Raw genomic sequence first — 27,858 nt, 5'->3', positions numbered from 1 at the left:
CACAACGAGCACCCTAGCCCTGAGGTGATTTATGCCTAACAGCTACCTTCTCGGGCTGGGGACCTGCGCGTACTCCAAGGGAAGGGTGTGTGTGTGTGCGCGCGTGTGCGTGTGTGTGTGTGTGTGTGTGTGTGTGTGTGGCGGGGAGTCTCAGATATTTGCTATCTTTGCCTGAGGCATTATCACATGGAAAAGGTTTTTTTTCTTCAGCAGAATGTGGGGTTCAGGATTAGAGATCTGCGAGAAAAGAGGGGGTCGATAGTCCGGAAGGCGCCCACAAGAGAGGCCCCCCCCTTCTCTGCAGCGATGGGGAGGGCTCTGCAGAGGGAGCGGGAGGGAGGGACACCGCAGCATGGTGGGTGGGTCAGGGGCGGGGCTAGATAGGCTCTAAAAGTCGGTGCCCGCTCGCTCCGCTCTGCCGCGGCCACCAGCACATCCCGGTGCCTCTTCGCAGACGCAGCAGCCTTCCTCTGCGGCAGCCGCGCCTCGCCAACCGGCGCAGTGCCGCAGGCTCGCCCGAGAGGCCGCTCGCTGTCTCAGCCGCCGCTGCCGCGGGCCGCCCTGAGCGGACCGTGGGCTGCGCCGACGCCACCTCCGATCCTGTACGGTTGTGGGCGCCTCGGCGCGCCCCGTGCTCCGCAATCCTGCGGCGAGCGGCATGGGATAATGCGGCCATGGTGCGCCGAGACCGCTTGCGCAGGTGGGTGCTGCCGGCCGTGCCGCGAGGGGGGTGTGGCCGGCCCGACTCCGTGTGGGTACCTCTGCCACCCCGGAGCTGCCCGTGGCAAAATCCTTACCAAAAGGTGGCCATGCTGCCCCGGCTGGAAGGTGGTCGCTCGGCCCGAACTCGGGATCGTCCTTGCTGGTGGTTTATTTTCAAACAGGGGGTCAGCTGCGTAAGATTTAGGAATTTTAGGATCTCCGTATTACCCTGGTGCAAATTAGTTTTTTTTTATCTCCGTCAGGGTCTTTGCTGTGGTGTGATTTAGGCGGTGGTGGTGGTGGTGCGGTGCAATTTAGGTTTTGCGAACCTCGGTAACGCCCCGGTGTAGAGCTGGTCATTGTTGTTGCGTGACTTGGGATTTCTAGACCCTGGTGTGTGTTTGAGGATTCGAGGAGTCGAGACTGCCACGGTGCGGTTTAAGATTTCTGGAATCGTAGTGGCGTAGTTACCACATAGGTGCGACCGGACCTTGCCGCGCTGTGTGACCGCGGCAATAAGTGTTATTCCGAAGCCAGAAATGGGAACCCTCGGGAGACCGGGCACGCGGCCAGACTGTTAAAACGTAATGAGAAATGTTTGCTTCGATTTGTGGGTTCGCAGTGTAGTTCTCGCTAAGAAGTCTTTAGATGGGCTGGTTTGGTGGTATTAGATCAATGTATTTTTACATCATTGACAGAAATAAGAAATCAAGGCACGTAAAGTTTGTTACGGGGGTGTGTTGAATTTTTAATCTAAGTCATGGTGCCATTAAATAACGGGGATTTGACTTAAAAATTTGTTTAAACCTTTCGCCTGATTGCCAGTTTGCTTGACTACTGAAAATCATAAAACGTTGGGGGGGATTTTTTTTTTTTTAACCAAGTAACTAAGACTCCCTGGGGGGTTGCCCCCTTTCCTAAATGGAGGAGGTGCGCCGACGTACGGTGTGGAGAGCGTGGGTGTGGCACCTCTGTTCCCAGCGCAGGCGGGAAGCCCCTGTTGGCTCTGCCGTAGGCGCCCCTCCCCGTGTTCTGCTGAGTCACTGCAGATTCAGTCTGAGACCCGCTTGGATGCCCCAGAGGTTACGTGAAAATGCATGAACAGGTAACAGGACCGAATGGAGGCTGCGGAAAATAATCAAAAATAATAACAACAACAACAAAAACAAAAAACCCAAACCTAACGCTTTTGTTATTTGCCTTTCAAGGAGGTTCGACGGTAAAATCAGTTAGCGGATCACAGACCATCACGTCCTGGCACTGTTCCAGTCATTTCTTGTATTGCCTTGAAAGGTAGAACCAAGGCATCGTGACTGTTTATTGAACAGAGACTTTGGAGGGCAGAAAAAAAGCCAGAGTCCAGCCGCAGTCTGAAGTTTAGGCAGGGAATTGAGGATTCTCAAGGTGTGTCATTTTTTTTATTTTTACCACGTCAGGTTTAGTGCTGGAATTAACATCCCCCCCCCCCCAAAAAAAGAAAAGCCAATTCTGCGAGATTGCAGGTAATGTGCCGTAGGGCATTCTTATATACAAAGTGAGCCAGCAAGCCAACGCTTCTCAGGACTCTGGCGATTAATTTGTTTTACCTGTAGCTAGCCTCCTGACACCTCTAGTTCAGTTTAGGAGGCATTTTCCAACTTAGAGAACCCTTTCCTTGGTAAAATAGTTTCTAATCTTGCTTTAAATCCTTGCCTCCAGGGGAGATAAATTAATCTGGACTTTTGAAATTTGGGCATAGCAAGCTGGGGGCACAAATTTGTGCTAGACAAAACCAAGTCCTGAGTGCTAGGTGTGTGGGTGGGGTCTTAATTTTAAAAAGGGAACCGCCTCAAGAGTCTGCAAAGAAAGCAAAAATAGAATCTGCTGCCCAGACTTCTAAGAGATTAGATGTTCAGGGTCAGGGCAAAGCTGCTTACTGGAATGTGAAGTGCTGCGGCCATCTTGCTTTCAGTATCTTCCCCTCCCCCTCATCAGTTTCTTAGCCCAAATCCAGATAGTAGGGCCAAATAAGGCTTCGCTGGCCAGAAGGTGTGTATTAAAATTAGGAGCAGCTCTCTGCTTAATGACAGGTAATAAATTACACATACGCTTGAAGATCACATATGGAAGAATGGTGGTAAGTACTGCAAAGGGTAGTGACGTTTTTTACGTTTTCTTGGTAAACTTTCCTGCCACGGTCACGTGGTGCCAGTTTTGCACTCCATGTTCTGTTTTGATTTTTGGAAATGTACAATGTTACCTTGGCTGCTTTTCCCACAGGATGAGGGAGTGGTGGGTCCAAGTGGGGCTCCTGGCTGTGCCCCTGCTGGCTGCGTACCTGCACATCCCGCCCCCTCAGCTCTCCCCCGCTCTGCACTCATGGAAGACTTCCGGCAAGTTTTTCACCTACAAGGGACTTCGCATCTTCTACCAAGGTGAGAACTGGACTGTGGGAGAATCTCACAAACTTGGGTCATGTGGGTCTCAGCTGAGGTACTTATTTTATAGCCCTTGGTCTCTGTTGCTCCGCAGTGACGGGGCGGGGGGTCGTGGGAAGGGGAGCAACCCCGTTTGTGTAAGGTGTATCTGGAGTATAACGGACTAACTCCTTTTGGTCTTCTGAGAACAGGGCACTCAGCAATGGAGAGGTGGGGGTGGGGATGGAATTGTACCTAATTCAGGAAGTTTCTTCCAGTTCCATTTGTATTTGATGTTAGTTTTCTCTTGAGCGCCCCTAGTGTCAGGTAACGTGATATTTAGCGACCTGTCTACACCTTTGCCCCCCCCTTTCCGTTTGTCATTTTATTATTTTCCATGATTTGTTATATGTATCTAAAACTGATGAGATTTACTGGGAATTATTATGACTGCCACTTAATTACCACACTCACGGCATTCTGTTATATTTTTAATCTTAATTATCTTCATTTTTCATTTAATTTTTATAACAGCACTTGGAGATAGGTGTCATTAATCTCATTTTATAGGTGAAGAGACTGAGAGACAGATTGGAAAGATTTCTTTTGGGCGGGGGTCAAGAGCAATAACGAAAAATGTTTGTTTTTCGTAAACCGTTTTTCATTATTGCTCCTGACCTCCTCTCATTGGTTATCCACAGTCAAGTAAGTATGAAATTTTCCTTACACTGGCTTGTTGGTTCTTTTCCAGAATTAATATTTAGTGCTTTATAGTATTTGTAGATTCGTCAGCCTAAGTACAGTACATGATATTTTTAACTGCTTCTAATTAAACAATTTTTGAAAGCTTATTACCAATATTTTCTGCCACTGACAGTATTAATTTAAATCCAGTACTGTGGCGAGGATTCTATTGTTTGAATAATCTGAAAGATGTCACAAACAGAAAAAAGTTTGTCATCATTAGCCCATTTTTGAAACAGAATTCTGTATGTTTGTTTTGGAGTTGGGTGTATCTGCTAGCATTGGATAAACAGTGCAGAGAATCTTAGTTTGTTGTGATTGTAACATTTTAATTGGTTTTATTTTTTATTTAGGTGTTTTACTTTTTACTAAATGAAAAATAATTTGCATTTTAATATTGATAACTACAAGGGAATATCTCTAAAAAATTTAAGTGATAATGAGCAAATTGTTTCAAGAATTTTCATGTAAAGTATGCCATTTACAATTTAAAATACAGATTAAGAGGAAGCTCCTCTTATCTAGTAAGCTTGCATTTTAATATCATTAATTTGGTCTGATCCTTTTCTACTGAAATATTTTGCTGTCTTCAAGGCTACTTTGCAAGGAGTTTGCCTGATTTCTCTTTTTCCTCCCTTTAGACTCCGTTGGTGTGGTTGGAAGCCCTGAGATAGTTGTGCTTTTACATGGCTTTCCAACATCCAGCTATGATTGGTACAAGGTAATGAAGTTTGATTTCTAGGTCCTGCTATGTCCTAAAAATATATTCAAACTCTAGATTTTTTTTTTTTTTTGGTCAGCCCTTGCAGATCTGAACTGCTTGATAAAATCCCATTAAATATTGAATTGCTTTTCATGTACTATAGGGGAGTAAAAAATTGGCTGCCCAGAAAGAATCATTGCCAAGTTAAGGCTGGAGTTTTGTTCTCAATATATTAAATGTTAGGAATCATACCCTTTCCCAGAGCATCACCCAGGCCTGTGATGGTTTCATGGGATTTTTCACATTATCCAAGCTGACATATAGGCATGGGTCTTGTGCTGTGGGCAGGGCATTGGCGCGTGGGAGTAGAATGCACATCATGCTTGCTTTTTTTACAGATCTGGGAAGGTCTGACCCTGAGGTTTCATCGAGTGATTGCCCTGGATTTCTTAGGCTTTGGCTTCAGTGACAAACCGGTAAGCAGCAGTGAGGTGGTCCCCAGTGATGGGTGGGATGGGTATGAATGCAGGTCAGGCTCTGATGATGTCATGCTATGTCTCTGGCTCTTTCCTTAGCGACCACATCAATATTCCATATTTGAGCAAGCCAGCATTGTGGAATCCCTCCTTCGGCACCTGGGACTCCAAAACCGCAGAATCAACCTGTTGTCTCATGACTATGGAGATATTGTTGCTCAGGAGCTGTTGTACAGGTGAGACCAGACTTCTGTCCTTGGCACAGATGTCAGGAGCTTAAGATGATGGGAAGTCAAGTGGTTTTGGGATCTTCAAACTCTGGGGGCTGTCTGCAGCCCTCTGCATGGGTGCCAGCTGCTCAGCTACACGTATGTTTCTTCTTGTCCTTTACAGGTACAAGCAGAATCGATCTGGCCGGCTTACCATAAAGAGTCTCTGTCTGTCAAATGGAGGTAATTGCCTTGGTGGTGGGTGTAAAGTGGGGTGTAGTCTAGGAAGGCCACCTTTCTAAGTCATAAAGACACCTAAGTGATAATCTGATATTATAAGCAGACACTAAACACGGGACATCTTTTACCTTTATTGTGCCATGAATAGTTCTGATAGTTGATGGCATTTATGGAATATATGTTTACAAACATCTAAAAAATCAGTGGGTGAGGGTGCTTGTTGCTAAATCTGTCAATATGAATTTGGTTCTGGAACCCACACTGTGGAAGGAGAGAACTGACTTCTCAAGTTGCCCTCTGCCCTTTGCACACGTGTCTTGGCACCGATGTACTCACGAACACAATAAATACCATGGTTTTTGTTTTGCTTTGATTTTGTTTTTAAAGAACTGGGTATGGTGGTGCATGCCTTTAATCCCAGCATTTGCAAGGCAAAAGCAGGTGGATCTCTGAGTTCACAGCCAACCTGATCTATGTAACATGTTCCATGACAGCTAGGATTACATGGAGAGATCTTGTCCCCAAAACAAAAACAAACATAACAAACAAACAAACAAGACTACCACAAATGTGATCTGATGGTCTGGCTGGGAAGTTGCATTAGTAAACTCTTAATTGGTGGCAATGCCAGGTTGTCAGGCTGGGAATGAATGAGTATTATTTGGAGCTCATTAATTCAGAAATGCCCAAATGCCCCCATCTGAATGCCTTTTGGGTGGCTTGGGAGAATAGTGGGTCTGTCCCTTTTATCAGTTCAAGAGAAAAATACACATACATGTGTGTTTGCAGACCAGTTCATTAACATCAGTGTGTATTCTGAGCTGAGGAGATACTGACGGGAGTTTAGGCCTAGGCATCAATGCATTATGGAAGAGCCTATGAATTACTTTATCCATTTCTGTACCTTTAAAATGAGGAAAGTAATATCAGGGTGTTGGAACTTGACTGTTCCACAGAGAATCTTGTAGAAATTAGCAGTATAATCATTCTTCAGATTGGAACACATGTATGTAGTTTCCATGTTGAGTATAAGTTGTTACGTAGTGTATAGCTGTTTTTATTCCTAATTCTGTTTTGGCAGTGAAAGCTCCAAATGTAACAACAAATAGGGTAATTAGTTTCTGGCAATGGCTGTCTTTCTAACTTGCAGTTTTCGGTAAATGGGTAAATGTCTCTCTTTCCACAGGTATCTTTCCTGAGACCCACCGTCCTCTCCTTCTTCAAAAGGTTGGCAGTTTTACTGCATAGCTCCTTAGTTCAGATGTCTGCGACAGTAAAACAAACAAACAAACAAACAAACAAACAAACAAACCTGGGACCCTTAAGGGTCATACTTGTGGTGATGAGCCTTCCATTGAGATCTTTATCAGCAATTCACATTAATCAAGTTAATTTTTCATCCTCAATCAAATAAAGCAGGCTCTCCTACATAAAACCTACAAACATTTCTGAGAAATAAGAGATGACTATTTAGAAAAATAGAACTACATGAAGATCTGTGTCTTAAGTATGATGTTTAAATAAATTGAGATCCTAGGCTAAACTTGATGATTTCATCAGTTAGATTTAGGGGTTATACATTTTCTTTCCCCAGAAGAAGACATGGCTAAGTTCTATTTTATCTGGTGTAAAAACATTTTGTCAACTTTCTCTGGATCCCTGATTCTTACTTGCACTTCTGACCTGCAGCTCCTCAAAGATGGAGGCGTGCTTTCACCTATCCTCACAAGGCTCATGAACTTCTTCGTGTTCTCTCGAGGGTAAGTCATCAATCATCAAAGCCTGAGTGAGCTGAGAACAGTGTAGCCAAACTTGCTGCTATTATAGGGTTGGACCAAAGCATGCCTGGGCCTAGAGATTTTCTAGAAGAATTTCTGAATTGGCAAAGGGTCAGACAGTATGGCCTTCTGAGGTCCTAGTTCTGTCTGGCGCTCTGACACTGTCTTAGCATCTGTACTCTTTCAGTCTGACTCCAGTCTTCGGACCGTACACTCGACCCTCTGAGAGTGAGCTATGGGACATGTGGGCTGGAATCCGCAACAATGATGGGAACTTGGTCATCGACAGGTGAGACAGGAACCTTGCTCTAGGCCCCCGTGGGGCTCTCTTGGAGAGAGGGGCAGGTGCAGGATTATGTTCTCCTCCTTGCTGGCATACTCCCTGTCCCAAGGGGGCTGGTTAGGAATTATGAGATGAACCCGAGACAGTCCTAGTCTGTGTTTTCCAACAAAGAAATCAAGCACAGGGTGAGTTACTCCTGAATTATTTGGCACAGAGAACGTGGATAAATAGTTGCAAATCTTAGTGCTTATTTGCATGAAAATGATTCAATGACTTTGACATATCCGTCTTTAGACTTTTGGTTAATATTCAGTATTTCAGAATGTTTTAATCAGTTTCGAAGGAAGCCTCAAGTCTCTTAAGTACAAAGCTCTTCTGCTTATTCCTGCAGTAGCAATGGCTTGAGAAGCAAGGCTTTGGTTTAGTAAGACTGTAGCGGTCTCCTTGGAAAGACTGGGAGATGCAATATATGCATCGCTTCTCAAGATGAGGCCTGGCCTTTTGCGAGCTGGGTCTGACTCCCAGTGCTCTAAACTGCTGGCTTTCTGTGAGAGAGCCATTTCTTCCTCCCTATCCTAGCCCACAAGATATATATATATGTAAAATATAAATCAAACTGAAAACAAGTACACCTCTCTTTTAAACACATTATTCTCATATTTTGCCTTGCTAACTGCCCCAGAGTTCGGGAGAGCAGTCAGGGCTGCCTGCAGTGAGGCTGTTGGCAGCTTCCACTACAGGAGGAGTCTTCCACTCCATGGTCAGATGAAGTATAGTAATGAAGCCATGAGCCCATAAACTTCTACACTTTCATTTTTAGAGGTGGCTATCAACTCAGAGATTATGTAGTTTGGTCTTAGTTTCAAATGAGGAATTTAGGTGTTTAAAAAAGTGTTTTGTTAGAGTCACAGAGCTGGGATCAAAACTGGATTCTTAGACCCAGGTTTTAAATTATATACATTCCAAACCAACTGTAATCCTTCTGAAGATCTCATTTCCTGCTTAAGAAATGCAAAGAACATAAGCGCTTATGTTGATAGCACTGTTCTGTCCCACGGTAGTTAACACCAACGGCTGAAGTAGGCTATTCCTGGGACCTGAGGCTGCTTCTGTATGCAGATGCTTTTCTGGACACTGCACTGATACTAGTTCTTGCTCTGCTTTTGCTGACTCTCCTGTGCTCTAGTCTTTTACAGTATATCAATCAAAGAAAGAAATTCAGAAGACGCTGGGTGGGAGCACTTGCTTCTGTGACCATCCCTAGTGAGTATCTAAGTGCAATCTTCTGTCACTTCTTGACAGGGACCCTTGGGGAATAGTGACTTAACATAATTCCCACTCATAAGATTTCCATGCAGGGCTACCAAGGTTAGCAAATGAAAACAAGTCAATCTGAGTCTTGCATAAAAACAGCTACTTTTAGTATGTGACCAGGCTGGCCTCACTCACAGAGACCCCCACCTGTCTCTGCCTCCAAAGTGCCAGGATTAAAGGCGTGTGCTAGCACCGCCCAGCTAACTGCCCAGTCTTTATTCACTGGCAACCCTATTGCAAACACCTGGAATGCCAGAGTGAGGGCGGAAGGCACTGAGCTACTACATAGATGGAGCTGGTATGGCTTGCCTACCATGGTGAAAATGGAACTGTTGGGACAGGAAGCTAGTAAAGTCATTAATGACGGTCATATGGTATGGCGAAGGGAATCAGCAGTGTCTCACATACTATATGTGATCAATATGTCAGAGGTCAGAGGTCAGTCACAACAGAGGGAGCAAAGGATGATGATTCTATCTACACCTACATTTCTAGAAAGAAGATCTTCAAAGTGAGCTTATTCCTTTGGATTCAGAGTATACAAGAGCAAGAAGGGACCAAATGGTTCTATGTAGAAGATGGACTGGCTTGTTCTATAAGTTCTTTATAGCTCACCAAATAAGAACATTTTCTACAGAAAAATTTTATTCGCATATTTTTTTAAATAAATGGAGGGAAGTTAATTTTAAGGTAGCAACAGAAGCATAGATGTGAGTTGTTAGAAATTCCTTCCTCTTCTCTTTCCTAGTTCATTTTATCTATGGGCCATTGGATCCTATAAATCCCTATCCAGAGTTTCTGGAGCTGTACAGGTGAGTCCTCAGAGGTTTTGTTTTTGTTAGATATTTCATCTTAACAGGTCTGTTGGCACTAGCTATTGCCTCCGATCTCACTGAAAACATAAAATAAATAGACCAGTTAGGTATAGGGAATCTTATTCTCACCAAAGGAGATTTGATTATACATTCTCTGGATTCATACGTCCTGTTTTCACTGACATGGTTGTTATATTATTGCTAAGTATAGAGGAAAGGGGGAAAAACCTTCATGTGACCGGAACCTCTTATGGAATGTGTTAGCTGATTCTAAAGCCAGTTCACTGACCTCAACTGAGCAGGCTTTTTCATTGGTTGTTACTCCTTCAGGGTACTTACTCAGAAGGTGCTGGAATATGAAATCTTGACTGTCATGTAAGAGTGTTCCATACCTTCATGTGTCCTAGTAGATACAATCTGGCAATAAACAGCTTGTTTAGAATTTTAAACAATCTCCTCATGAGATTAAGGAAGGTTCTTTGTTTATCTTTGCTTGGGCAGTGAGCTGCAGAGTGAGCCACCTGTTGATGCTTCTCTAAGGAGCTGAAAGTCATGTTTTGAGGACTGTTACAGAAGTGTTGTATTTGCAAGATGTTGTCTGTTGTGTTCTGAACAATTGAAACCAGTCTAAGTGGAACTGGCAAGTTTATCTGGCTAAGGTATAGTTCCCAAGTAGGAGATGAACAAGCTCTTTGTTGGCTCTTTCCAGTGTGGTATGTCTGTCTACATGGGCATTTATGGGGCTTCCCATGGCTTACATCCTCTCATCCTCCAGCCTTAAGTTTACCTCCATGCTGTTCTCTTCCACTAGGAAAACGCTGCCGCGGTCCACAGTGTCGATTCTGGATGACCACATTAGCCACTACCCACAGCTAGAGGATCCCATGGGCTTCTTGAATGCATATATGGGCTTCATCAACTCCTTCTGAGCTGTAAAGAGTAGCTTCCCTGTATTAATTACCTCCCCCATTCTCGTATTTGTGTGTATTCCACTTAGAAATGCCCCAAAGAGGTCCTGGCAATCAAATACTATTCTTTCATAAAAGTCCATTTGATTCACATTGGTCAGCAAACTATAGAAAACAGGCAGCAGAAACTCTAAGGATGGCATGCTAATCCATCTCTCATTCTCTTATGGGTGACAAGATACTCCTCCCCTCATTTCTGTGACATCTGACCAAGTGTATGGATCTTCTTTTTATTGTTATTATAAAATTCTGATGAATAACACTTCTCAATTATGTAGAAAGACAGCATTGGACATTGTTTTTCGTAAAATACTTAAAAAAAAAAAAACCCTAACTTGTGTGGACTTTGCTGAAATCCTCAGAAATGCTAACTTGTGGCCCAACCATAATTGGAGTCCTGTAGTAAAGAGGGAGGGAGGAGCTTGCTTATCTCCCGTTCAAGCTCTCTATACAGCACAGCTTATGAGAAGGACTATCTTGTCATGCCTTACATTTAGTTTCATCAGCTGCTTCTAATTATAGACATTTTGTTGAAATACACATTGGCTTAGGGGGCTGGAGATGTAGCTCAGTGGTAGTGTGCCTGCTTAGCAAGCTAAAGCCCTTGGGTTCAATCCCCAGAACTGCACCCCCCCCCCCAAAAAAAAACCCCTTACCAAACCAACAATGTTCTGAATATGCTTTTGAGACTTATTAGCATACTCATGTATGTATTTTCTAAGGGTATTAAGATGTTGGCCCTTACTTGCTAGAGTAGAGAACCTCATCACACATATAATTTGTGAATAAAAAGATTCAAATTATTTACAGAATTTCCTAAAACCACGAGGTATTAACCAGTTGTATCTGTGCCAGAGCTTTATTGTCACTGGCTAGAAAGTCCATGCTGAACAGTAAATAACAGCCTTCCTCCTCGCAACAGTACTTAGGTGCATGTTCCTCCAGTTTGAAGTGGAGGCGAGGGGCCCATGTAACAGCCAAATGCCCACTGACTCCTCTTAGGATGGCTGCTTAGCACCCACCCTACTAGCTGTTCAGCAAGGCTTTCTCACGTAACTCAGCAACTCCCGTACTGAGATGTAAGAACAAATGCTGAAAGAGCAATGGTGCTGAAAACTTTTTTAAGCCACAGTTTTAACTTAGTTAAAGCAGCATTATTGATTATTTTAAATTCATTTTTTAAATTAGAAATTTCAAGTATAGCAACTTTGAAACTGGAATGAATGAGTGTTTATTTTCTATTAATAAAAACAAACTGTGACAAAAATGGATTCCGGCTTCCCCTCCCGCTCCACCCTTCTGGGATAAAATTTTCCAACATTGCCAAGAGTTTTCACACATTAAATAAGAGCATACAATGAAGCCAAGCAGCTGTAGAATAGCATACATAGTATCTGGTTTTCAAGATCATTCAAAGCTGCATTGTCATCCCAAAGCTGAACAAGTGAGACAATGAGAAGGGAAGAAACACTAAAATCCATGCACAAAGGCAAACATTTGCTTGATCTGCTGGCTCAGGGCCAAACATTGGATTTGCTTCTTCAAAGTCTCTTACTCTTTAAATGAGACTCTGGGAAATTCATGCCATAAGCTTAAAAACCACCAGTAGGGAGAGCATAGCCAACACCACCTTTCCCAGCAAGAACTTATCCTACAGAAGCCAAGACAACATCCACAGGTGTTCTCTCTTTGCTCCTCACAGTCACCTGCATGGTCACTCCATCTGCTAAGGCCAGTCTAGACCGTACCAATAAGTCATAGCCACCTCTGTATACACCTGAGAGAAAAAAGTTAGAGAAAGTATATTAAGAACTTCAAATAAGCCCTGACTAATGGAATTTATCATGTTTTGCCCATACCTCCTTTCTATTATTTTAGTTTCACCTTTATAGAAATTTACAGGAAGTGAATAATTCTAATTTTTAAATGTTCATATGAAAACCAGGTCATGGAAGGTATTGAGTATCACTAACTTAGTGTACTCAGGGAGTGGAGCTGGCATCTGTTAGAGATTGAAGTATTTTAAGCCATTGTGCTTCCTAAAAGAATAACCTAAGGAGAACCTGTACAATCAGTTATTCATTTTGAATTCAAGTGTCAAATTGTTAAATAATCCGATGACAGACAACAACAGGGCAGGGAGTGCCTATCCACATCCTTTCCTTTTAAATTCTATACACTTGAAGGGAATGCGGATGGGAATCTCTTACCCGCCAGATAGAGGGAATGGGAATTCTTATTCTCAGGTACTTTGTCTGATCTCTCACATGGCTGCATGCCCAGAAATGAGATGATGTTGTTCACAGCCTCTGTTGAGAAAGTTGATGTGACAGCATTAGAAGAGTTGAACATGAGGGTCTGTCCTAGGAGCTGCAGGTACAGAGGCTACTCCTCTAGAAAATGGCTGATTTGGTCAGATGATACAGACAGGTAACTGGGTTTTGAGTAGATGACTTAAACCATACTCAACAGAAAGGAGTTCCTTTGGAACTGCATATATGCCTCCTGGGTTTTATGCTGGCCCCAGGCAGCTCACTGGCAGCAAAATTCTCACCTTCAAGGGTTTTTGTAGAGCTAAGGGCAAAGGTTTCTTCTTTCTCAAAGGTGTCTCCCACCTCTTCCCAGGCAGCAGCAAAGTTAGGTTTCAGTACCTTCTGAATATGGTCAGACACAGTCACTTCAAGATCTTCCAGCTAGTGGGCAATAAGCAGGAGTCAGTAAATAAAAGTCCTTTGAGTCTACAACAAAAATAGAAGGAACTGATCACTTGGCATTTTGTTTGCAAAGCATGCAAAGGCCTAAAGGAAGCTCTGTACTAGAACTACAGGTTCACTACAGGTTCCAGTATAGAGGAGCAAGAACAACCTGGCAGGAGCCAAGTGAGTGTAGGTTGAGTGCCAATGGCCCTGAGGTGCACAGTAGTCACTGCCACAATCAGACCCCTCGTGGAGGCCACACACCCTCTAACTTGACACATCACCCCTCCTTTCTGGCAAGGCTATTCAGTCCATGACTTACCAGTATTAGAACTAACCAATCAAAAAGTTCCTGAAACCTACTTTATAAATAAACCCAATCACATTAAAAATGATGCAATTATCAGTTATTCCCATTAATAGAGGAAAAAAGGTGACTTCCTTTGGTTTAGTGGTAAAGTACTCCATTTAAATTCTCTCTGGCACGATACAATTCCATTACAGGGAGGGACAGTCTAGGTCCCATGAGTTCGGTCAGCTGTTCTAGGGAAACGCTCTGTGAGAGCAGTTGCTGATGCTGTGGAGGTGCAGGGTGTGCAGGGAAGCCTCACCACATATTCATCATCATATCCATCTTCATCTGGAACTCCTGTGTTAGGGTCACAGTCCCGGACTGTAAACTTCATGGTACAGCTAAAGGTGCCTGCTACTGGAGGGAAGAGCAGGCAAATCCACATGAGTGGGTAGAACAAGCACATTTCCATCATCACGGTGCTCAGTATTGTGTTCCACATTTCAAGTGTTAACATTTGCATACCCTCTTCTAAGGTGGGCGAGCTCTTGGAGCAGCTTGCAAGCCGGTCAAAAAGCCAGTTTCACAAAGTATGATTGAAAATGTTTCTGTACTGTAGATTAGAAGAGCACACAGAAGAGATGACTTGAACAAACTGTTTTTGTGTTGATGTGAAGAAAGAGGGGGAGATATTTTGGGGGGACTTTCTGTCATGTTGGTTAAAAGAGCCAATATTTTGAAAAACAAGAACCACTCGATGCTCTAGGACCACAATAAAGCAAAAAGTACTGACAGCAAAGTACACAAACCATCGGATTAACACTGACCAAGTACAGGGTCTCAGTGCTGTCATTAGACTGTGGACTTTGTGGATCCACAGAACACCAGAATAAACTAAGTCAGCTTCCAACCTGCGGTGAGTAGAGAAAGGGAGGCTTTACCATTGGTAAAGTCTATTTCAGAGTGGAAAAGCAAGCAGCATTCACTATGTTTCAGATGACTGACAGAATTAAGTAGGGAATGAGTAATAAAAAATTGACACAATTTTGGAAAGTGAAGTTTTGCTGAAGACAGGGTTTTCCAGTTTAAAGGAGAGAATTTGGCCAACATGGATGGAGGAAAGGTGTCTATGATCTAATCAGGGATCTAGAAAAAGTTTATGTGCACAAAATACTAGAAATTGGAGCATTAGAAAGCTATTTGGGGGTTTGAGCAAGAGAAGAAAGGAGATGCAAATGTAAACACTTATGGTAGTATGGGAATAAGAGGTACTTTTTCCGTCTTTAAACATCCATCCATCCATCCATCCATCCATCCATCCATCCATCCATCCATCCTTCCATCCCACTGACATTTAAGTAAAGGTATAAGGGAATGCGGTATACACAAGAAATGAGTGACACATGACTTCTGTTTCCAAAGCTGACAAAGAGTTAAATTAGTGTGATTAATCTATTCTTGACACTACAATTCAATGCCACAGATCCTTTAGTATAAATTTTCACAGAGTGCTATGTGAAGCTGCAGGGTTAGGAGCCTGGGGATAAATTAAAGAGAGACAAAATGAATGGTAGACTAGATCACAGACTGGATCAGACTAGTTAACTTATATGTAGAAGACAAAAGAGAAGGCACTTAATAGTACTGAGGATGGACTGAGGAGGAAGGTGTGAGTGAAACCTTTGTGCCAGTTTTCATTAAACGATTTGGTTGATGCAATGAGGACTTGCAGGGAACCTGCCAAGAGCTACATTAAAAGTCAGTGGTAGTAATGCACCAGTCAAACCAAAGACGAGACAGACACTGGGAGACAAGAGAGGAGGTCAAAGGGACCCTTCAGGGCCAGAGCACTTTACTATCATCACAGTTACAGCTTCATTGAACAGGAAAGGCAAAACCCAAAAGGAAGAAAGAAAACAAAACCTGAATGAAGACCTCTTAAAGAGGCTTAAAAAAATGAAGCAAATTTTATGAGAGTCATCTGCTAAGGAGATAAGTTTGAGAAGAATACAGAATTGGAAACAAAGATCAATGCTGGAAGCTAAATAGGGAGAGGGAGGTGCAGTTGGGCTGGAGACAGAGTGTAGAGTAAACACATGTCAGGGTGGAAAGCTGGAGAAGTTAATCACTGAGGGGAAGACCATGGCACAATGAAGAGATACAGATCTGAAGAGATTCCTAGATAGCTGAAGGAATGGATGTACCAAGAGAGCAAGAATGAGGTTAAAGGAATGGGTCTGAAACAGGCTATCCATAATGATCCACCTAGGTCTATGAGCTGAGAGCAGATGCAATATCATACACAGGAAATTAAGGAGGATGGAAGTGTTAGGCAGTGAATGTAAAAAAGAAAAAGTGAGTGGCTACACACAGAACACGAGGGATGCTGAAAATTAAGGCTTTTTTCCTGGCTAAAGGAGGAAAAACAGTACAGAAGATCAACATTAAAGTTAACATCAGATGTAAAAGAGCCAGTACTAAGAAATGGCAGGCATCAAATGAAACTTAAGATAGCTCTTGGGCCCCAAATCAGGAAGGAATGAAAATGAAAGGTAGATTGGAAGCAAAGGGAAGGAAAACATGCCAGAGGGCCAGCCAACAAGCAGACAAAGTGTAGAATAAAGATCTCAAATGGAAAGTCCTGTCAGAGCTCAATGTAAATCTACTTGGTCACATTTAGGCATAGAGACCATGGTGAATCGGGTTGTTAAGGAGGGAAGGTTTATAAAAATTAAGATGCCACAGTGCTGACAGAAGTGACTGATGACAACTTAGGGAGATACTAGGATTGCTTAGTGGGGAATACAGGCGGTAGCTTGGTTCTGAGACTAGAATCCTGTTACAAGGTGGAGAATGAGTGAAGATTATGAGGAGGCAAATACATCTAAAGAATTCTGCATCCATGTTGACTGTAGTGGGGTGGAAATGGGAAGGATGACAGATGAAGATTATTGCATAGTGTGCCATCCAAATTGCTGAGATGCTCTGTGGATCTTGTTTGACTCGGAGTGACATGATACTTAGGGAGCCTGTATGAAAGTATCACAGAGAAGACAGAGGTTGGAATCTGAAAAAGAAAAAAGTAGGATTTTGAGTGGAAGGACAGAGTGAGTACAAAGAGTGAGTAGGGAAGGGCATTATAGAGGGCCAAAATGAGGAATGCTGAAAAAAAAAATGACAGAGTTGAATTTGGAGGAGAGACCTATGTGTTATGCTAGATCGCAGCCAAAGATGGAGGGAAGAAATGTGGCTCTGAGACAGTGTTATGAAGGACTGTCATCTGGCAATCTTTCCTTGGATGCTATCTGAAGCAACTAATAGACTTAGGGATTGGGAGTATAAATAAGCCGGCTCTGAGCTATGCCAATTGCAGGAACTCTCTGAAAGTCTGGACTAAGCCATAATTGTACTGAACATGAGAAAGACGGAGTCATCTGAAGAGAGTTAACAGTAAAAGTGGCACGAGCAGATTAGAGAGGAGAGACCTACTAGGGAGAGAACCTGGCTAGAAAGTTCTGTTCAAGAGGAACACATATGGCTTCTTCAAGAGGGGATGATATTATTTTAGGACAAGACAGAGAGTGAGGAGGAAAGGAATGGGAAAATAACAGATGAAAGTAACAGAGGTACTGACTGGAAGGAGAAACCTTTTATTTGGGTTAAAAGACGGGAAGGAGAGAGGTTAACGCCCCGAAGGAACTTTGTAACCTATAGAATGGTTCTGAGGTGGCACAGTAATGAGCGAGACATGGAGCCCAGAGGTTTCCAGAACTAAACTCTGATCACAATGACGAGTGTACGGAAAAGAGAACAGGGAGAGCTGGAGTACACTTGCTTTTTAACTAACGGGCTTGGTGGAAGGAAAGGCAAGAGCAGTGTTTCTTAAATGTGTTACAACTATAAAGTCACAGACTCAGCAGGTCAGACGAGGCACACAGAAATGTTTAAGATACTGCAGAGGACAGACAGGAAATTTAGAGGTTGGATTTGCTGGGGTACTGTTAAGGAATCTTATAGAACCAACTGAAAGTAAGAGAAGTGAGACCACAATCAGGAAAATATGTGTGTGCTTGAATAGCGATAAAATACACAAATTGAGGTTGGTTTAGAACTCTTAAGGTTCAGAGTGTCACATGTGTCAGGCCAGAAAGGAATGCAAGTATTGCTAGCTCTACAGCACACAGTCAAAGAGCAAGTTGCAGTCAAAGAGCAAGTTGCATGTATACACACCCACCCACCCATGTGCTTAGGAAGTCAGATGTAGTGAGTGACATTCAGATGCTAGTAATAGTGATTCCCTTGATTCCCTTGTACATAAGCCTGCTTGGGGTAGCATAGTTTTTTTTATGGCCATAGTACTTCTTATCAGTAGGCTCATTTCCTATGACCAAGGACCGTAAAAATGCTGTGAAATATTCCTGTCATCTTCCCAGTAACATGGGCAAGATAACTCAAGAAACTCATCAGTTGGTAAGTAAACATTTCCAAAATATTTATTTATATTGTATATATTTAATATGTAAAGGTAAGCAACTTGTTACTTATGTTAAAAAATCACTGTTTCATATTATAGTATGGGATCATTTTGTACCATATAAAAAGTGTCTTCTATTGAAAATTGCATTTAAAATAGTAGTTAACATGGTTTATATTGTAAAACATTCTTAAAATTTTTCATTATCATTTTAATGATTCTTGTGAAAATGTGCTTTTTTTTTCCCCCAAAAGGGAGCTAGGTGAAGGCTTTTTTAAACTCAGAATGCAGTGTATTTACTATAAAAAGTGTGTGTGTGTGTTGGGGGGGGGAGTTAATGATAACTGTTATTTACAAAGCAGATGTGTCAGGAAGAAGGTGGTGTAGGGAGGCAGTTATTAAAGGAAAAAAGGGAAGGAAATCAAGTAATAACCAAAAACAGGACACTCGGGAGGGAAGGGTAACATTCAGGAAACTATGGATACAAAGAAAGGAATATGTAATAGAAAAGAATTAGGGTGTGTGTATATGTGTGTGTGTGTGTCCATCCTGGGAGTGGTGGCGCACACCTTTAATTCCAGCATTCAGGAGGCAGACGCAGGTGGATCTCTGTGAGTTCGAGGCCAGCCTGGTCTACAAAGCGAGTTCCAGGACAGTCAGGGCAACACAGAGAAACCCTGTCTCAAAAAAAAAAAAAAANAAAAAAAAAAAAAAAAAAAAAAAAAAAAAAACAAACAAAAAGAATTAAGTTGTGTAAACATGAAACAAAGCAAGTGGCAGGAGTCCTACTAAGGAGCGAACAGAGAGAACTAGAGCAGCTGAGCACAGCACAGAAAAAGCAGAACTATGAAAACAGACTGAGTGGTAAATGTGTAACAAAAAAAGTATATGGATGATAAATTAGCCATTCCCTACCCCAGGCAGAATACAAAAAAGTAAATGGATAAAAAAAGCAAGGTAAAACTTACCCATACATGGGAAAGGCCATGTGAAGATGACATGTTGGAAAAAAGTCTTGGCACTGGAATTACATCAAAAGGAATAGAATGTAGGTGGATGCTAAGCGCTCTATGGGTTTGATAACTTTGAGTAAATATAGGGCTAGTTAGCTTTACAAGATTGTGAAGAGTGAGGTTAGCAACAACCAACAATAAAATAAGGCCAGTAGAATGAACGTATAAGCCAAGGAAAGGACTAGAGAACTAGAGAGCCCAAATATCCTGACGGGAATGGTGAGTGGGAGAGAAGTAAGTAGGATGACAATCATGGATAACAAGAGGAAAAGGACTAGGAAGAATATTTAAGTCTAATTTCAAACAAAGTGGAACTTAAGAAATGAGCAAAGAAACTGAATGAAGCTGCGGAAAGGTGAAAAGGGCACATCCATGCCTAGAAAGCAGGCTCAGTGTCAACAGAATGATGTTAGGAAGCACTGATGGAAGAAGGTAAATTTAAAAAACACAAGGAAAACCAGATACTGGTCTCCTAAAGAATAACTTTTAAAGAGAAAAAAGTAGAAATGAAGAGTAAACTATCAATCATACAGTGCAGACTGTGGTTAGAACATGTTGTATGTGACAGGATGGACAGGGAAGGGAAGGAGGTGGTTCCCGAAGAAGGGTGCAGGGTCTATACAAGAAGAGGAATCACTGAGATGCTTGAGTGAGGACATAAGTGGTCCTGAAAGCTAGGGCCATGGAATGGGAGAACAAAGGCCAGGGAGGACAGGGGGTCATCCACAGCAGTGATTCTTAACCAGGGGGTGGGGGGGGTGGAGGGGGTCCACCCGGGGGGGGGTGGGCACGGCCCCAGGTGGCCTATCAGAACACCAGTGGTGAGGCAGTGATCTGCTCACAAATACTAACAATAACACCAGTTAGAAGATGGTTCTGATAGGCTACTGGGGGGCCATGCACCCCTGGGTGAGAATCACTGGTGGAAGGTGGGGGGGGGGGGACTGGAGATGGCTACAGAGAAGGAAGGGTGAGCAGATGGAGGCTGTGAGTCCAGGCAGATGGAGACATCAAGTCATGACCGTCAGACTTGGGAGAAAAGGTCCCGCTGGTGCAGGGGGATGACAGTGAGCAACTGGATGCAGTGCAGAAGGAAGGTGTGAGAAGGATGAGAGCTGTGTGAGGTTTCCTGTCAGGGGCAGGAGTGCAGTGCCAACACTGTGGTCCCTGCTGAGGACTGAGGTGGAGGAGCGAGGCTGAGATGGGTAGTGTTCAGAATTAATGAAAGTTGAGGCCTGTCATCCAGGGTGAAGTAGGGAAAGAGGAGAATGGAGCCAGTAACAAAATAGAGACGAAGGAAGGAGTTGAATGTTGAGGAGTGGGAAGAGAAGCAGGAGCATTAGGAGGAAGAGTCATTATGATCAAGTCAGGATACTGTCAGGATGGGGTGGATTGTGTGGAGCAGAATACCCAAATCACACAGTGACAAGAACAGAGAGGCAGATGCTCCCTGAGAGCTTTATCAGAGCATGACTGGAAGGATGTGAAAGGAAGCAAAACAGGCTACAGGGAACTACGGATGTGGGGTTCTAGAAGGAACTCATAAGCCTGGGTCACAAGGCTTCATGGGAGGAGGGTGAAGAAATGGTGCAGCCAGTCTGATGAAGCAGTGGGTGTGGAGGACAGGTTAGGTGTGTGCGGGGGAGGGGGGGATGCAGGCTCAGAGATCCACAGAATACACCAGAGCATCAAAGAGGGCATCTGAAGGGGGCTTCAGACATTGAAGGTGTGACATAGGGCAGAAGAGATTACAGCATGAGAAAGGGTTAGCTGGGCACAGGGGATGGGAGAGGAGGTGTGCAGTTTGGAAAAACATGAGAGCATAGAAGAAGAGCTGGACCACTGGACCAACATGAGAAATAGTAGAAGAAGCAAACAGCTAAGAGAACTCAGTACAGAGTACAGAGAGCTCAGGGAAAGGCACTACACCACACCAAAGAGGAGGAGAGATAAGAGTAAACCAGGTGAGCCAAGTTGGGAAGGAAGAGAGTCTGGGCAGGCCAGCTAAAGCAGGAAACAGAGATTGGGAAGGCATCTACTCTAAGATTACCATGTTAATGAAAGACATGGGGAGATGAGAACAGCTTTGAGGGAAGGCCCCAAAGGTAGGAAACAACTTTGTCTAATGCAGTAAAACTAAAAAGCTAGGACAATTAATAGTGAAATCAGACAGAAGTTGACTCAGATAGTACACTAGAGACAAAGAGGCTGGTGACATTGCAGCGATGACAATTTTAGGAAGGGAACAGACGAGAAGGGAAAATCACTGGACAGTGGCAGAGAAGTAAATGCTACAGTACAAGCACAGTCTTTCAGGCAAAATATGGGTGGTGGCGGTGGTGATATAAAGGTTAATTTATGTCCAAGTAGAAAGAAAGCTATTAAAGCTGCCAGAGGAATGTAGTAGATAGAGATTGGCTTTCACCTAAAAGAGCTGATTGGAGAGACAACACTTGGAAGTTACATAAGGGGCAGTAAGTAATGAGTTTGCAGATGGTCAGTCTTGATCGTGAGCTGATTACGAAAAGGACAAGTGGGATCCAAAGTTCCCATATGGAGGTGTCTGCAGGCATCAGGAGACAAGTCACCATCAATGTCAAAGCACAGGAGCACAGCAGAGAAGAAAATCCAAAGCCCAGGCATCTACAAGGTAGTATACTTAAGAGAATATGGCACAGAGCCACTGTGACTTATGTTAGATCCAGAACATGGGAGAGTGTTTACATGCAGTAAGTTGCACAGGCAGTATTGGTAGATAATCTCAGGAACATGGAGATGAACCCATGTACACCAAGTCCAGAATGTGGGTAAAGAGGCTTGTAAATGGTGGAGGAGCATCTGTTGATCAATGCTGAGAAGACGTTTTGTAGGGTTAACTCAATCCATTCTTCCCCTTTTCAGAGTGGCTAGAAGTCTGTAATTGGCTGACATATAAGACAAGGAGGGGTAAGAAGTTGACATTGGAACCCACTGAGCATTATGAGTTTAGTATTGGGGGTAAAGAAGGTAGGCAAATGAAAGGAGAGGAAACTAGGCTCTAGGAGTAAAGGGCTTTGGAGCTGTATGTGGGCTTCTATTCTGGGTCAGCTGATTCAAAGGGCAAGAGAGGATATGGAACAACAGGCTAGAAAATAGTAATTACTTAAGAAAAAGATTTTAACATCTGAAAATGGGTGTATGAAGGTAGCATGCCAATGCCGAAAGCAGAAACAAATGAAATTGGACAGCCTATGATCAATGGAGGTTCTTTTAGAGGGGAAATGGAAATGATTATTAGAAAGGAGAAAAAAGAGCTTTGTGGGAATTTGTTTCATGGGATGGGAAGAAAGAGGCTGAATTATTATTAGCAGGGGAGAAGTGGACAAAGGCTACCAAGAAAAAGAAAAGGTTGGAATCAATGGAAAAACTGGTAGTCAAAGACCCTGAAGAGACAGTGGGATAAGGAGAAGAGGGAGCAGTAAGAATGGGTTAAAGTGAGTTGATCCTTATGAAGAAATGAGGAGTATGGCTTAGATATGAGGCAGGGAGCCTTCTCTTGGCTAAAAAAGAGAAAAACGCAGCAAGAAAAGATGTGGGGAGATTTCTGATGAGGAGAAGGACAGCTATGGAAGACAGATGGAGATGAGGCACGAGGTTGGACAGACAGCACGGAGTATGGTAGAAGTGGCACAGGCTAGTAGCGACATAGACAGAGACTGGACCAAAGGGAAGGAAGTGGTTCCAAGGCTACATGAAGGTAAGCACATCATAAGCTCATGGAGGTGGGGCATAAGAGAGGATAAGAGAGAGAGGGGAGAGGGAGCTAGAGAGAGGGAGAGAGAATAGAAAAGGGATAGAGAGTAAATGCTGTCGAGGGTGTAAACTTTTGGTCAGATTCTTGGGATCTAGTAGGAAAGGGTGGGTGGATTTAAGGTGGGGTTTGAGATAGGCACTGAGTGAAGGCAGACTGGGCTAGCCTAGAAGGCAGGGTTGAGAGTAGTAATGTTGGAGGTGGAATTGAGGACATAGGCATAGAGGTAACAATTTTCTAGAACTGAGCTTGTAAATTCTATTTTGAGTGATGAGGATGATTAATGCAAGTTGAAGAAGTCTTCAAAGAGAATAAACTAGAGCAGCTTTAAGTATAGTAAAAAAGGGGGCAAAAGCAAGGGGCCATTTTTATGGGAAAGAAGAGATTTGCATAAAAGCAGTATGCTCTGCAAAGGCTCCTCGTGTGTCTCTGCTTAGAAAGAGGAAGTGAGATTTAAGGAAAAGAAGTCAAAGTCCAGAGAGGATCAGGGTGGAATCAAAGATATTGACATACGGATGGGAGAGTACAATGGGTAGGGTCTTCAAGAGAATAATTCTCATAAGGACTGGGGTTACAGTATGTCACGTTTGTGAAGGGAGTGAACACAGGAAGGAAGGAGGCAGTTGGAGGAGAATGTAGGTCTCAGTGCATGTAAGAGTGCTTGATGCTTGAGTGAGGACATAAGTGGTCACCACCCGAAAGCAAGGGGCATGGAATGGGAGAACAAAGGCCAGGGAGGACAGGGGGCCATCCACAGCAGTGATTCTTAACCGAGGGGGGGGTGGGGGGTTCCACCGGGGGGGGGGTGGGCATGGCCCCCAGGTGGCCTATCAGAACACCAGAGGTGAGGCAGTGATCTGCTCACAAATACTAACAATAACACCAGTTAGAAGATGGTTCTGATAGGCTACTGGGGGGCCATGCACCCCTGGGTGAGAATCACTGGTGGAAGGTGGGGGGGGGGACTGGAGATGGCTACAGAGAAGGAAGGGTGAGCAGATGGAGGCTGTGAGTCCAGGCAGATGGAGACATCAAGTCATGACCGTCAGACTTGGGAGAAAAGGTCCCGCTGGTGCAGGGGGATGACAGTGAGCAACTGGATGCAGTGCAGAAGGAAGGTGTGAGAAGGATGAGAGCTGTGTGAGGTTTCCTGTCAGGGGCAGGAGTGCAGTGCCAACACTGTGATCCCTGCTGAGGACTGAGGTGGAGGAGCGAGGCTGGAAGAGATGGCTGATACATAGGTGTGATGGGTGTGTGTGGCTGGTTGTCCATGGAGAGGCAGGTTGGGGAACTCAGGGAACGAGATGAATGCTAAAGGAAGAGGAAAAGGAATCATGGACTGGAGTACCCAGGAAGAGAGCTGTCAACCCACCAGCAATTCAGAGTGGGGGTGTGTGGGTAGGTGGTGTCGTGTGTGGGAACAAAATGAGCACAGAAGACAAAAGCATGCATGGATAGGAACACAGTAAAGCACGAAAGATCCATTTTTCCTTGTGCACGTTTTTAGAAGAATGTGAAAGGCAATGTGATATTAACTCATGCTGCAGATGTAGAATGCTGGGAGGATCCCTTAGTTCAGGCCATGAGAAGGCAACTTTGAGTGCCTAGGTATGGCAGTATAGTGGTATAGTATGACTCCAGTTTAGTGAATGCAATGAATCACTGGGCACCAAGGGTAGCTCAGGAAGGGAGCACTCATGGAAGTGTCTACTAGATCAGCTAGAGGATTTACAGACAGAAAGCTCAAAGCATAGCAAAGCATAGTGGTAAGATAGTATTTTATTATGCACAAGAGAGAAAAGCAAAATAAATGGTTATTCAGAGCCCAGAAGTAAGAGGTTAGAGGTTTTCAACCCGAGGGAGACCTGTGATAGCTAAGACACCCCATTTGGCAAGAATGAGAAAGAAGAAAATGAAGTATGTAGTTTAGCAGGAAAGAAATAAAAGGCATGATCAGAGGATTAAGGAGGGCATTACATCGGGAGAGATATGGCAAAGACCATGGGCATGGGAATAAAAATAGGAAACATGCAGAAATTTGGTCTTAATGCAGGCAAAGTGCCTAAAAGGACCCAGGAAAGACAAAGAACATGGCAGAAGACAAGTGTACAGCAAAGAAGCAGATGAGACCAAAGCAGAATGAGGGAGGGGTGGTCATGGGTACTTTATCACTGATGTGCATAAATGAGGGAGAGGATCCAAGTATGTCACTGACTTTAACATAAACATGGAAGGTTAGAGGTGAATTTGGACAGCAGATGGACTCAGCACTGCTAGCTAGGCACAAAGAGGCTTACAATACTGGCAATAATGAGAACAGGTCAACAGCAGAGCAGACACCAAGGGAAAGATTCCTGAGTCTATGGATTGGTTGGGAGGTGACAGAACAAGCAAGGCTGGATGCTGACAGGGAAGTGGAGGGTTTCTGGAAAACAATAGTAGAGAGGCATAGGGGAACACCATGCAAAATTTAAATTCATATTCAGGGCAGAAAGAGAGCCTGCAGTTGGCTGCCATGGGGAAGTGCCCAGTGGGAGTCAAGGTGGATCAGAGGAGCTGATAGAAAAAGAGAAGAAGACTCAATTCAGGAGAAAATGGAAAGATCTTGTGGTTTTGGCTAAAGCAAATGGGCCACTATACAAAAGGGGGAGTCTGGATGTAAAGCTCTCTAAATGGGGGCATTGTCAAATCTCAGGGGAAAAGGTAGTAGGATGGGAATATCAGTGTCAAGTTTCAGGAGAAAAGAAGTGAAGCAAACTGCAAGTGCTGCAGAATAGGGCCCTTAGGAAAAGGTAAAGTAAAGGGTCAAAGCGACTTGGCTTTATGACATGCACTTTATGACAGCTCTTGAACAGATGGCACTGGAAGGCAACCTCAGGGATATGGGGAAAGTGGAAAGAATTGAGTATGTGGGTAGATATAGGATGCATGTAGATGGTGGAGGCACAGCCGGGTACCAATGCGGAACAGCCACTTCGCAGTGACCACTAAATCTGTGCTTCCACTGTTTAAGACTGGCTGAAAGGAGAGAGGTGTGCTGTACAACAGAGAGACTGTGCAGGGTCAGGGGATTAGTGAGCCTTAATGCAGGGGATCTTCTAACCTCATGAAGTTTGTAGGTTTAGTTTGAGAAGGTAAAGAAAGTAGGTAACAGTATTTTTACAGGATACAGCAGGCTCTAGGGATTTGAGGATTAGGAGTTCACAGGCTAGGTTTTTATTGTTATTTGTTTTATTTTCTTGTCAAAGAGAAAGAGATAAAGAAGAGAAACAGGATGAAGATTGGTATGTGTATAAACAGTAGGACTTCAAAACTGAGTGAGTGTTAATCTTATAATGTAGTGGGCCCATATGAGAAAAAGAAAACAAGAGTGACCTGGACTATAGGACTGATAGTGAGAAGGCAACTCCCACAAAGAGTGCAGTCCCACTTTTTAGAAAAGGATTCTGGTGCATTAGAAACAAGAGAAGAAGGGAAGCTTCAAAGGCAGCAGTGTAAAGACTTTTGAGGAACCCAGTGACTCTGATGAAAGACAACTCCCACTGCAATCCAAATCATTGCAATGATAAAGCAAAAGCAGCCTAAGTGTATCTTGAAGCCGGAATGAATGGAGTATCAATAAAGGTGACAGCTGTTGGCTGAAGAAGAGAAGGTGATAGGGAAAGTCTTCCTGCAAATGGGTCCAGGAAGACTCCTATGAAGAACAGAGCAGGGGAGGGGATGAAGTGGCAGACACTAGGTGGCCGAGAGAAGTATAAGCCTCAGAGAAATGGGAGGATGAATTCTGTAATGTAGGTAGGAAAAAGAGGAACAGGCGACAGGACAATAATGCAGTCCCAGAGTGGCAGTCACTTATGGAAGACAAATGTTGCAAAAGGCACCCAGGGAAGATGGAGAGCAAGAGTAGGGTGGAAGGGAGAGAGGCTGGCAACAACAGGCTAGGAAGCAAGAGGAGAGGTGCCAGAGTGGGAATGAGGGCACTAGGATGACTCTGCCAGCCTTCAAGGCTGGGGATGGGGAAGGCAAAATGGAAGATGAGTTTTTAAAGCCTTGAAAGTGCTTGGATACTGCAACTTTGGCCAGGTTCTCTGTACAGACTGGTGAGGGATGGGTGGCTGGCAGGTAAGGTTGGCTGGCTAGGGTGAGGTTTATTTGTAGTGGGTTGAACATGGGGAGATGAGAGGGTTACGTTGAGAAGGTACAAGCCAGGATACAGGTATTGAGCTTAGCCCATAAAAGACTCCACCTTGAGTACAGAGGCTGATAAATACAGGCTGGTGACTAAGCTGAGGTTCCTAAAAGATAGAGAGCAGCTGCAGCAGGGAATGGGTGTTAAGGATAACAATGGTAAAGTGCTGATCTGTAACAATAGGACAGACATGACAATAGAATGCTCTGCCCAGAATCTTTGTGATACTGTAAAGAAGAGGGAAGAATCAGAAGTGGGTCGGGGGATAATAAGCAAGCACAAGGCCCAGGTTAAAGTAAAAACTGTTGTCAGAATGTCTGAAAGTCCTAATTGCTGGGAATTATGAGGAATGAGGAGGAATATATTTGTTTAAAGTTCTCTTACACAAACTAGGCTCCCAGAACATTGTGTGTGAAAGGAAACAGAGAGAAAGGAAGTGATTCCAATTATTGAGCGTTGGGTCTGTACAACATGGGGTAAACACCAAGATGCTTGAGTGAGGACACCAAATGGTCACCACTAGGAAGTCAGAACTGTGATATAGGAGAAAGAAGACCTGAGAGAAGAGGGGGCCATCCACTGCAGTGATTCTTAACCGGGGGTGGGGGTGGGGGGTGGAGGGGTTCCACCCGAGGGGGGGTGGGCACGGCCCCAGGTGGCCTATCAGAACACCAGAGGTGAGGCAGTGATCTGCTCACAAATACTAACAATAACACCAGTTAGAAGATGGTTCTGATAGGCTACTGGGGGGCCATGCACCCCTGGGTGAGAATCAC

At 43.8% G+C, this 27,858-nt stretch overlaps 2 protein-coding genes across 5 annotated transcripts in view; one reads left to right on the top strand and one right to left on the bottom strand.

Moving 5' to 3' along the window:
* Nucleotides 1-557: 557 nt before the first annotated feature.
* Nucleotides 558-11,899, top strand: Mest (mesoderm specific transcript). 2 transcript variants are annotated; one of them, XR_007591589.1, is made up of 13 exons: nt 558-700; nt 2,962-3,116; nt 4,484-4,563; nt 4,944-5,021; nt 5,121-5,257; nt 5,415-5,473; nt 6,657-6,697; nt 7,160-7,230; nt 7,436-7,537; nt 8,718-8,794; nt 9,594-9,657; nt 10,162-10,319; nt 10,472-11,899. XR_007591589.1 is itself a non-coding variant. In XM_050141805.1 (12 exons), the coding sequence occupies exons 1-12, from the start codon at nt 675-677 to the stop codon at nt 10,587-10,589; spliced, it is 1,008 nt and encodes a 335-aa protein (XP_049997762.1). In that variant the 5' UTR covers nt 558-674; the 3' UTR covers nt 10,590-11,899. The 2 variants fall into 2 exon arrangements, 1 of the variants encoding a protein (XP_049997762.1); XM_050141805.1 differs by lacking the exon at nt 10,162-10,319.
* The window catches only part of Copg2 (COPI coat complex subunit gamma 2), a 120,343-nt gene continuing 104,328 nt past the window's right edge, over nt 11,844-27,858 (bottom strand). For 2 of the 3 annotated variants that reach the window (XM_050141802.1, XM_050141803.1), the window contains exons 21-24: nt 13,936-14,033; nt 13,183-13,321; nt 12,839-12,937; nt 11,844-12,405 (exon numbers count right to left, since the gene is read on the bottom strand). In XM_050141802.1, coding sequence (XP_049997759.1) covers nt 12,275-12,405; nt 12,839-12,937; nt 13,183-13,321; nt 13,936-14,033 — 467 coding nt within the window. In that variant the 3' untranslated portion in view covers nt 11,844-12,274. The other variant, XM_050141804.1, reaches the window with a different exon arrangement.

Source organism: Alexandromys fortis, unplaced genomic scaffold, assembly GCF_014885135.2.
Source record: "Alexandromys fortis isolate MF-2015 unplaced genomic scaffold, M_Fortis_MF-2015_v1.1 scaffold_44, whole genome shotgun sequence".
In the NCBI taxonomy this organism is placed as follows: Eukaryota; Metazoa; Chordata; class Mammalia; order Rodentia; family Cricetidae; genus Alexandromys; species Alexandromys fortis.
Note: the sequence above shows the minus strand (reverse complement) of the source record. Positions and strands in the feature narration are given on the sequence as shown.

Bases quoted from the DNA above. Each gene is read 5' to 3' on its own strand.
- Mest (XM_050141805.1), top strand. From the start codon at position 675: ATGGTGCGCCGAGACCGCTTGCGCAG. The intron at 3,117-4,483 runs GTGAGAACTGGA...TCCTCCCTTTAG, and splicing joins ACTTCGCATCTTCTACCAAG to ACTCCGTTGGTGTGGTTGGA. The intron at 9,658-10,471 runs GTGAGTCCTCAG...CTCTTCCACTAG, and splicing joins GAGTTTCTGGAGCTGTACAG to GAAAACGCTGCCGCGGTCCA.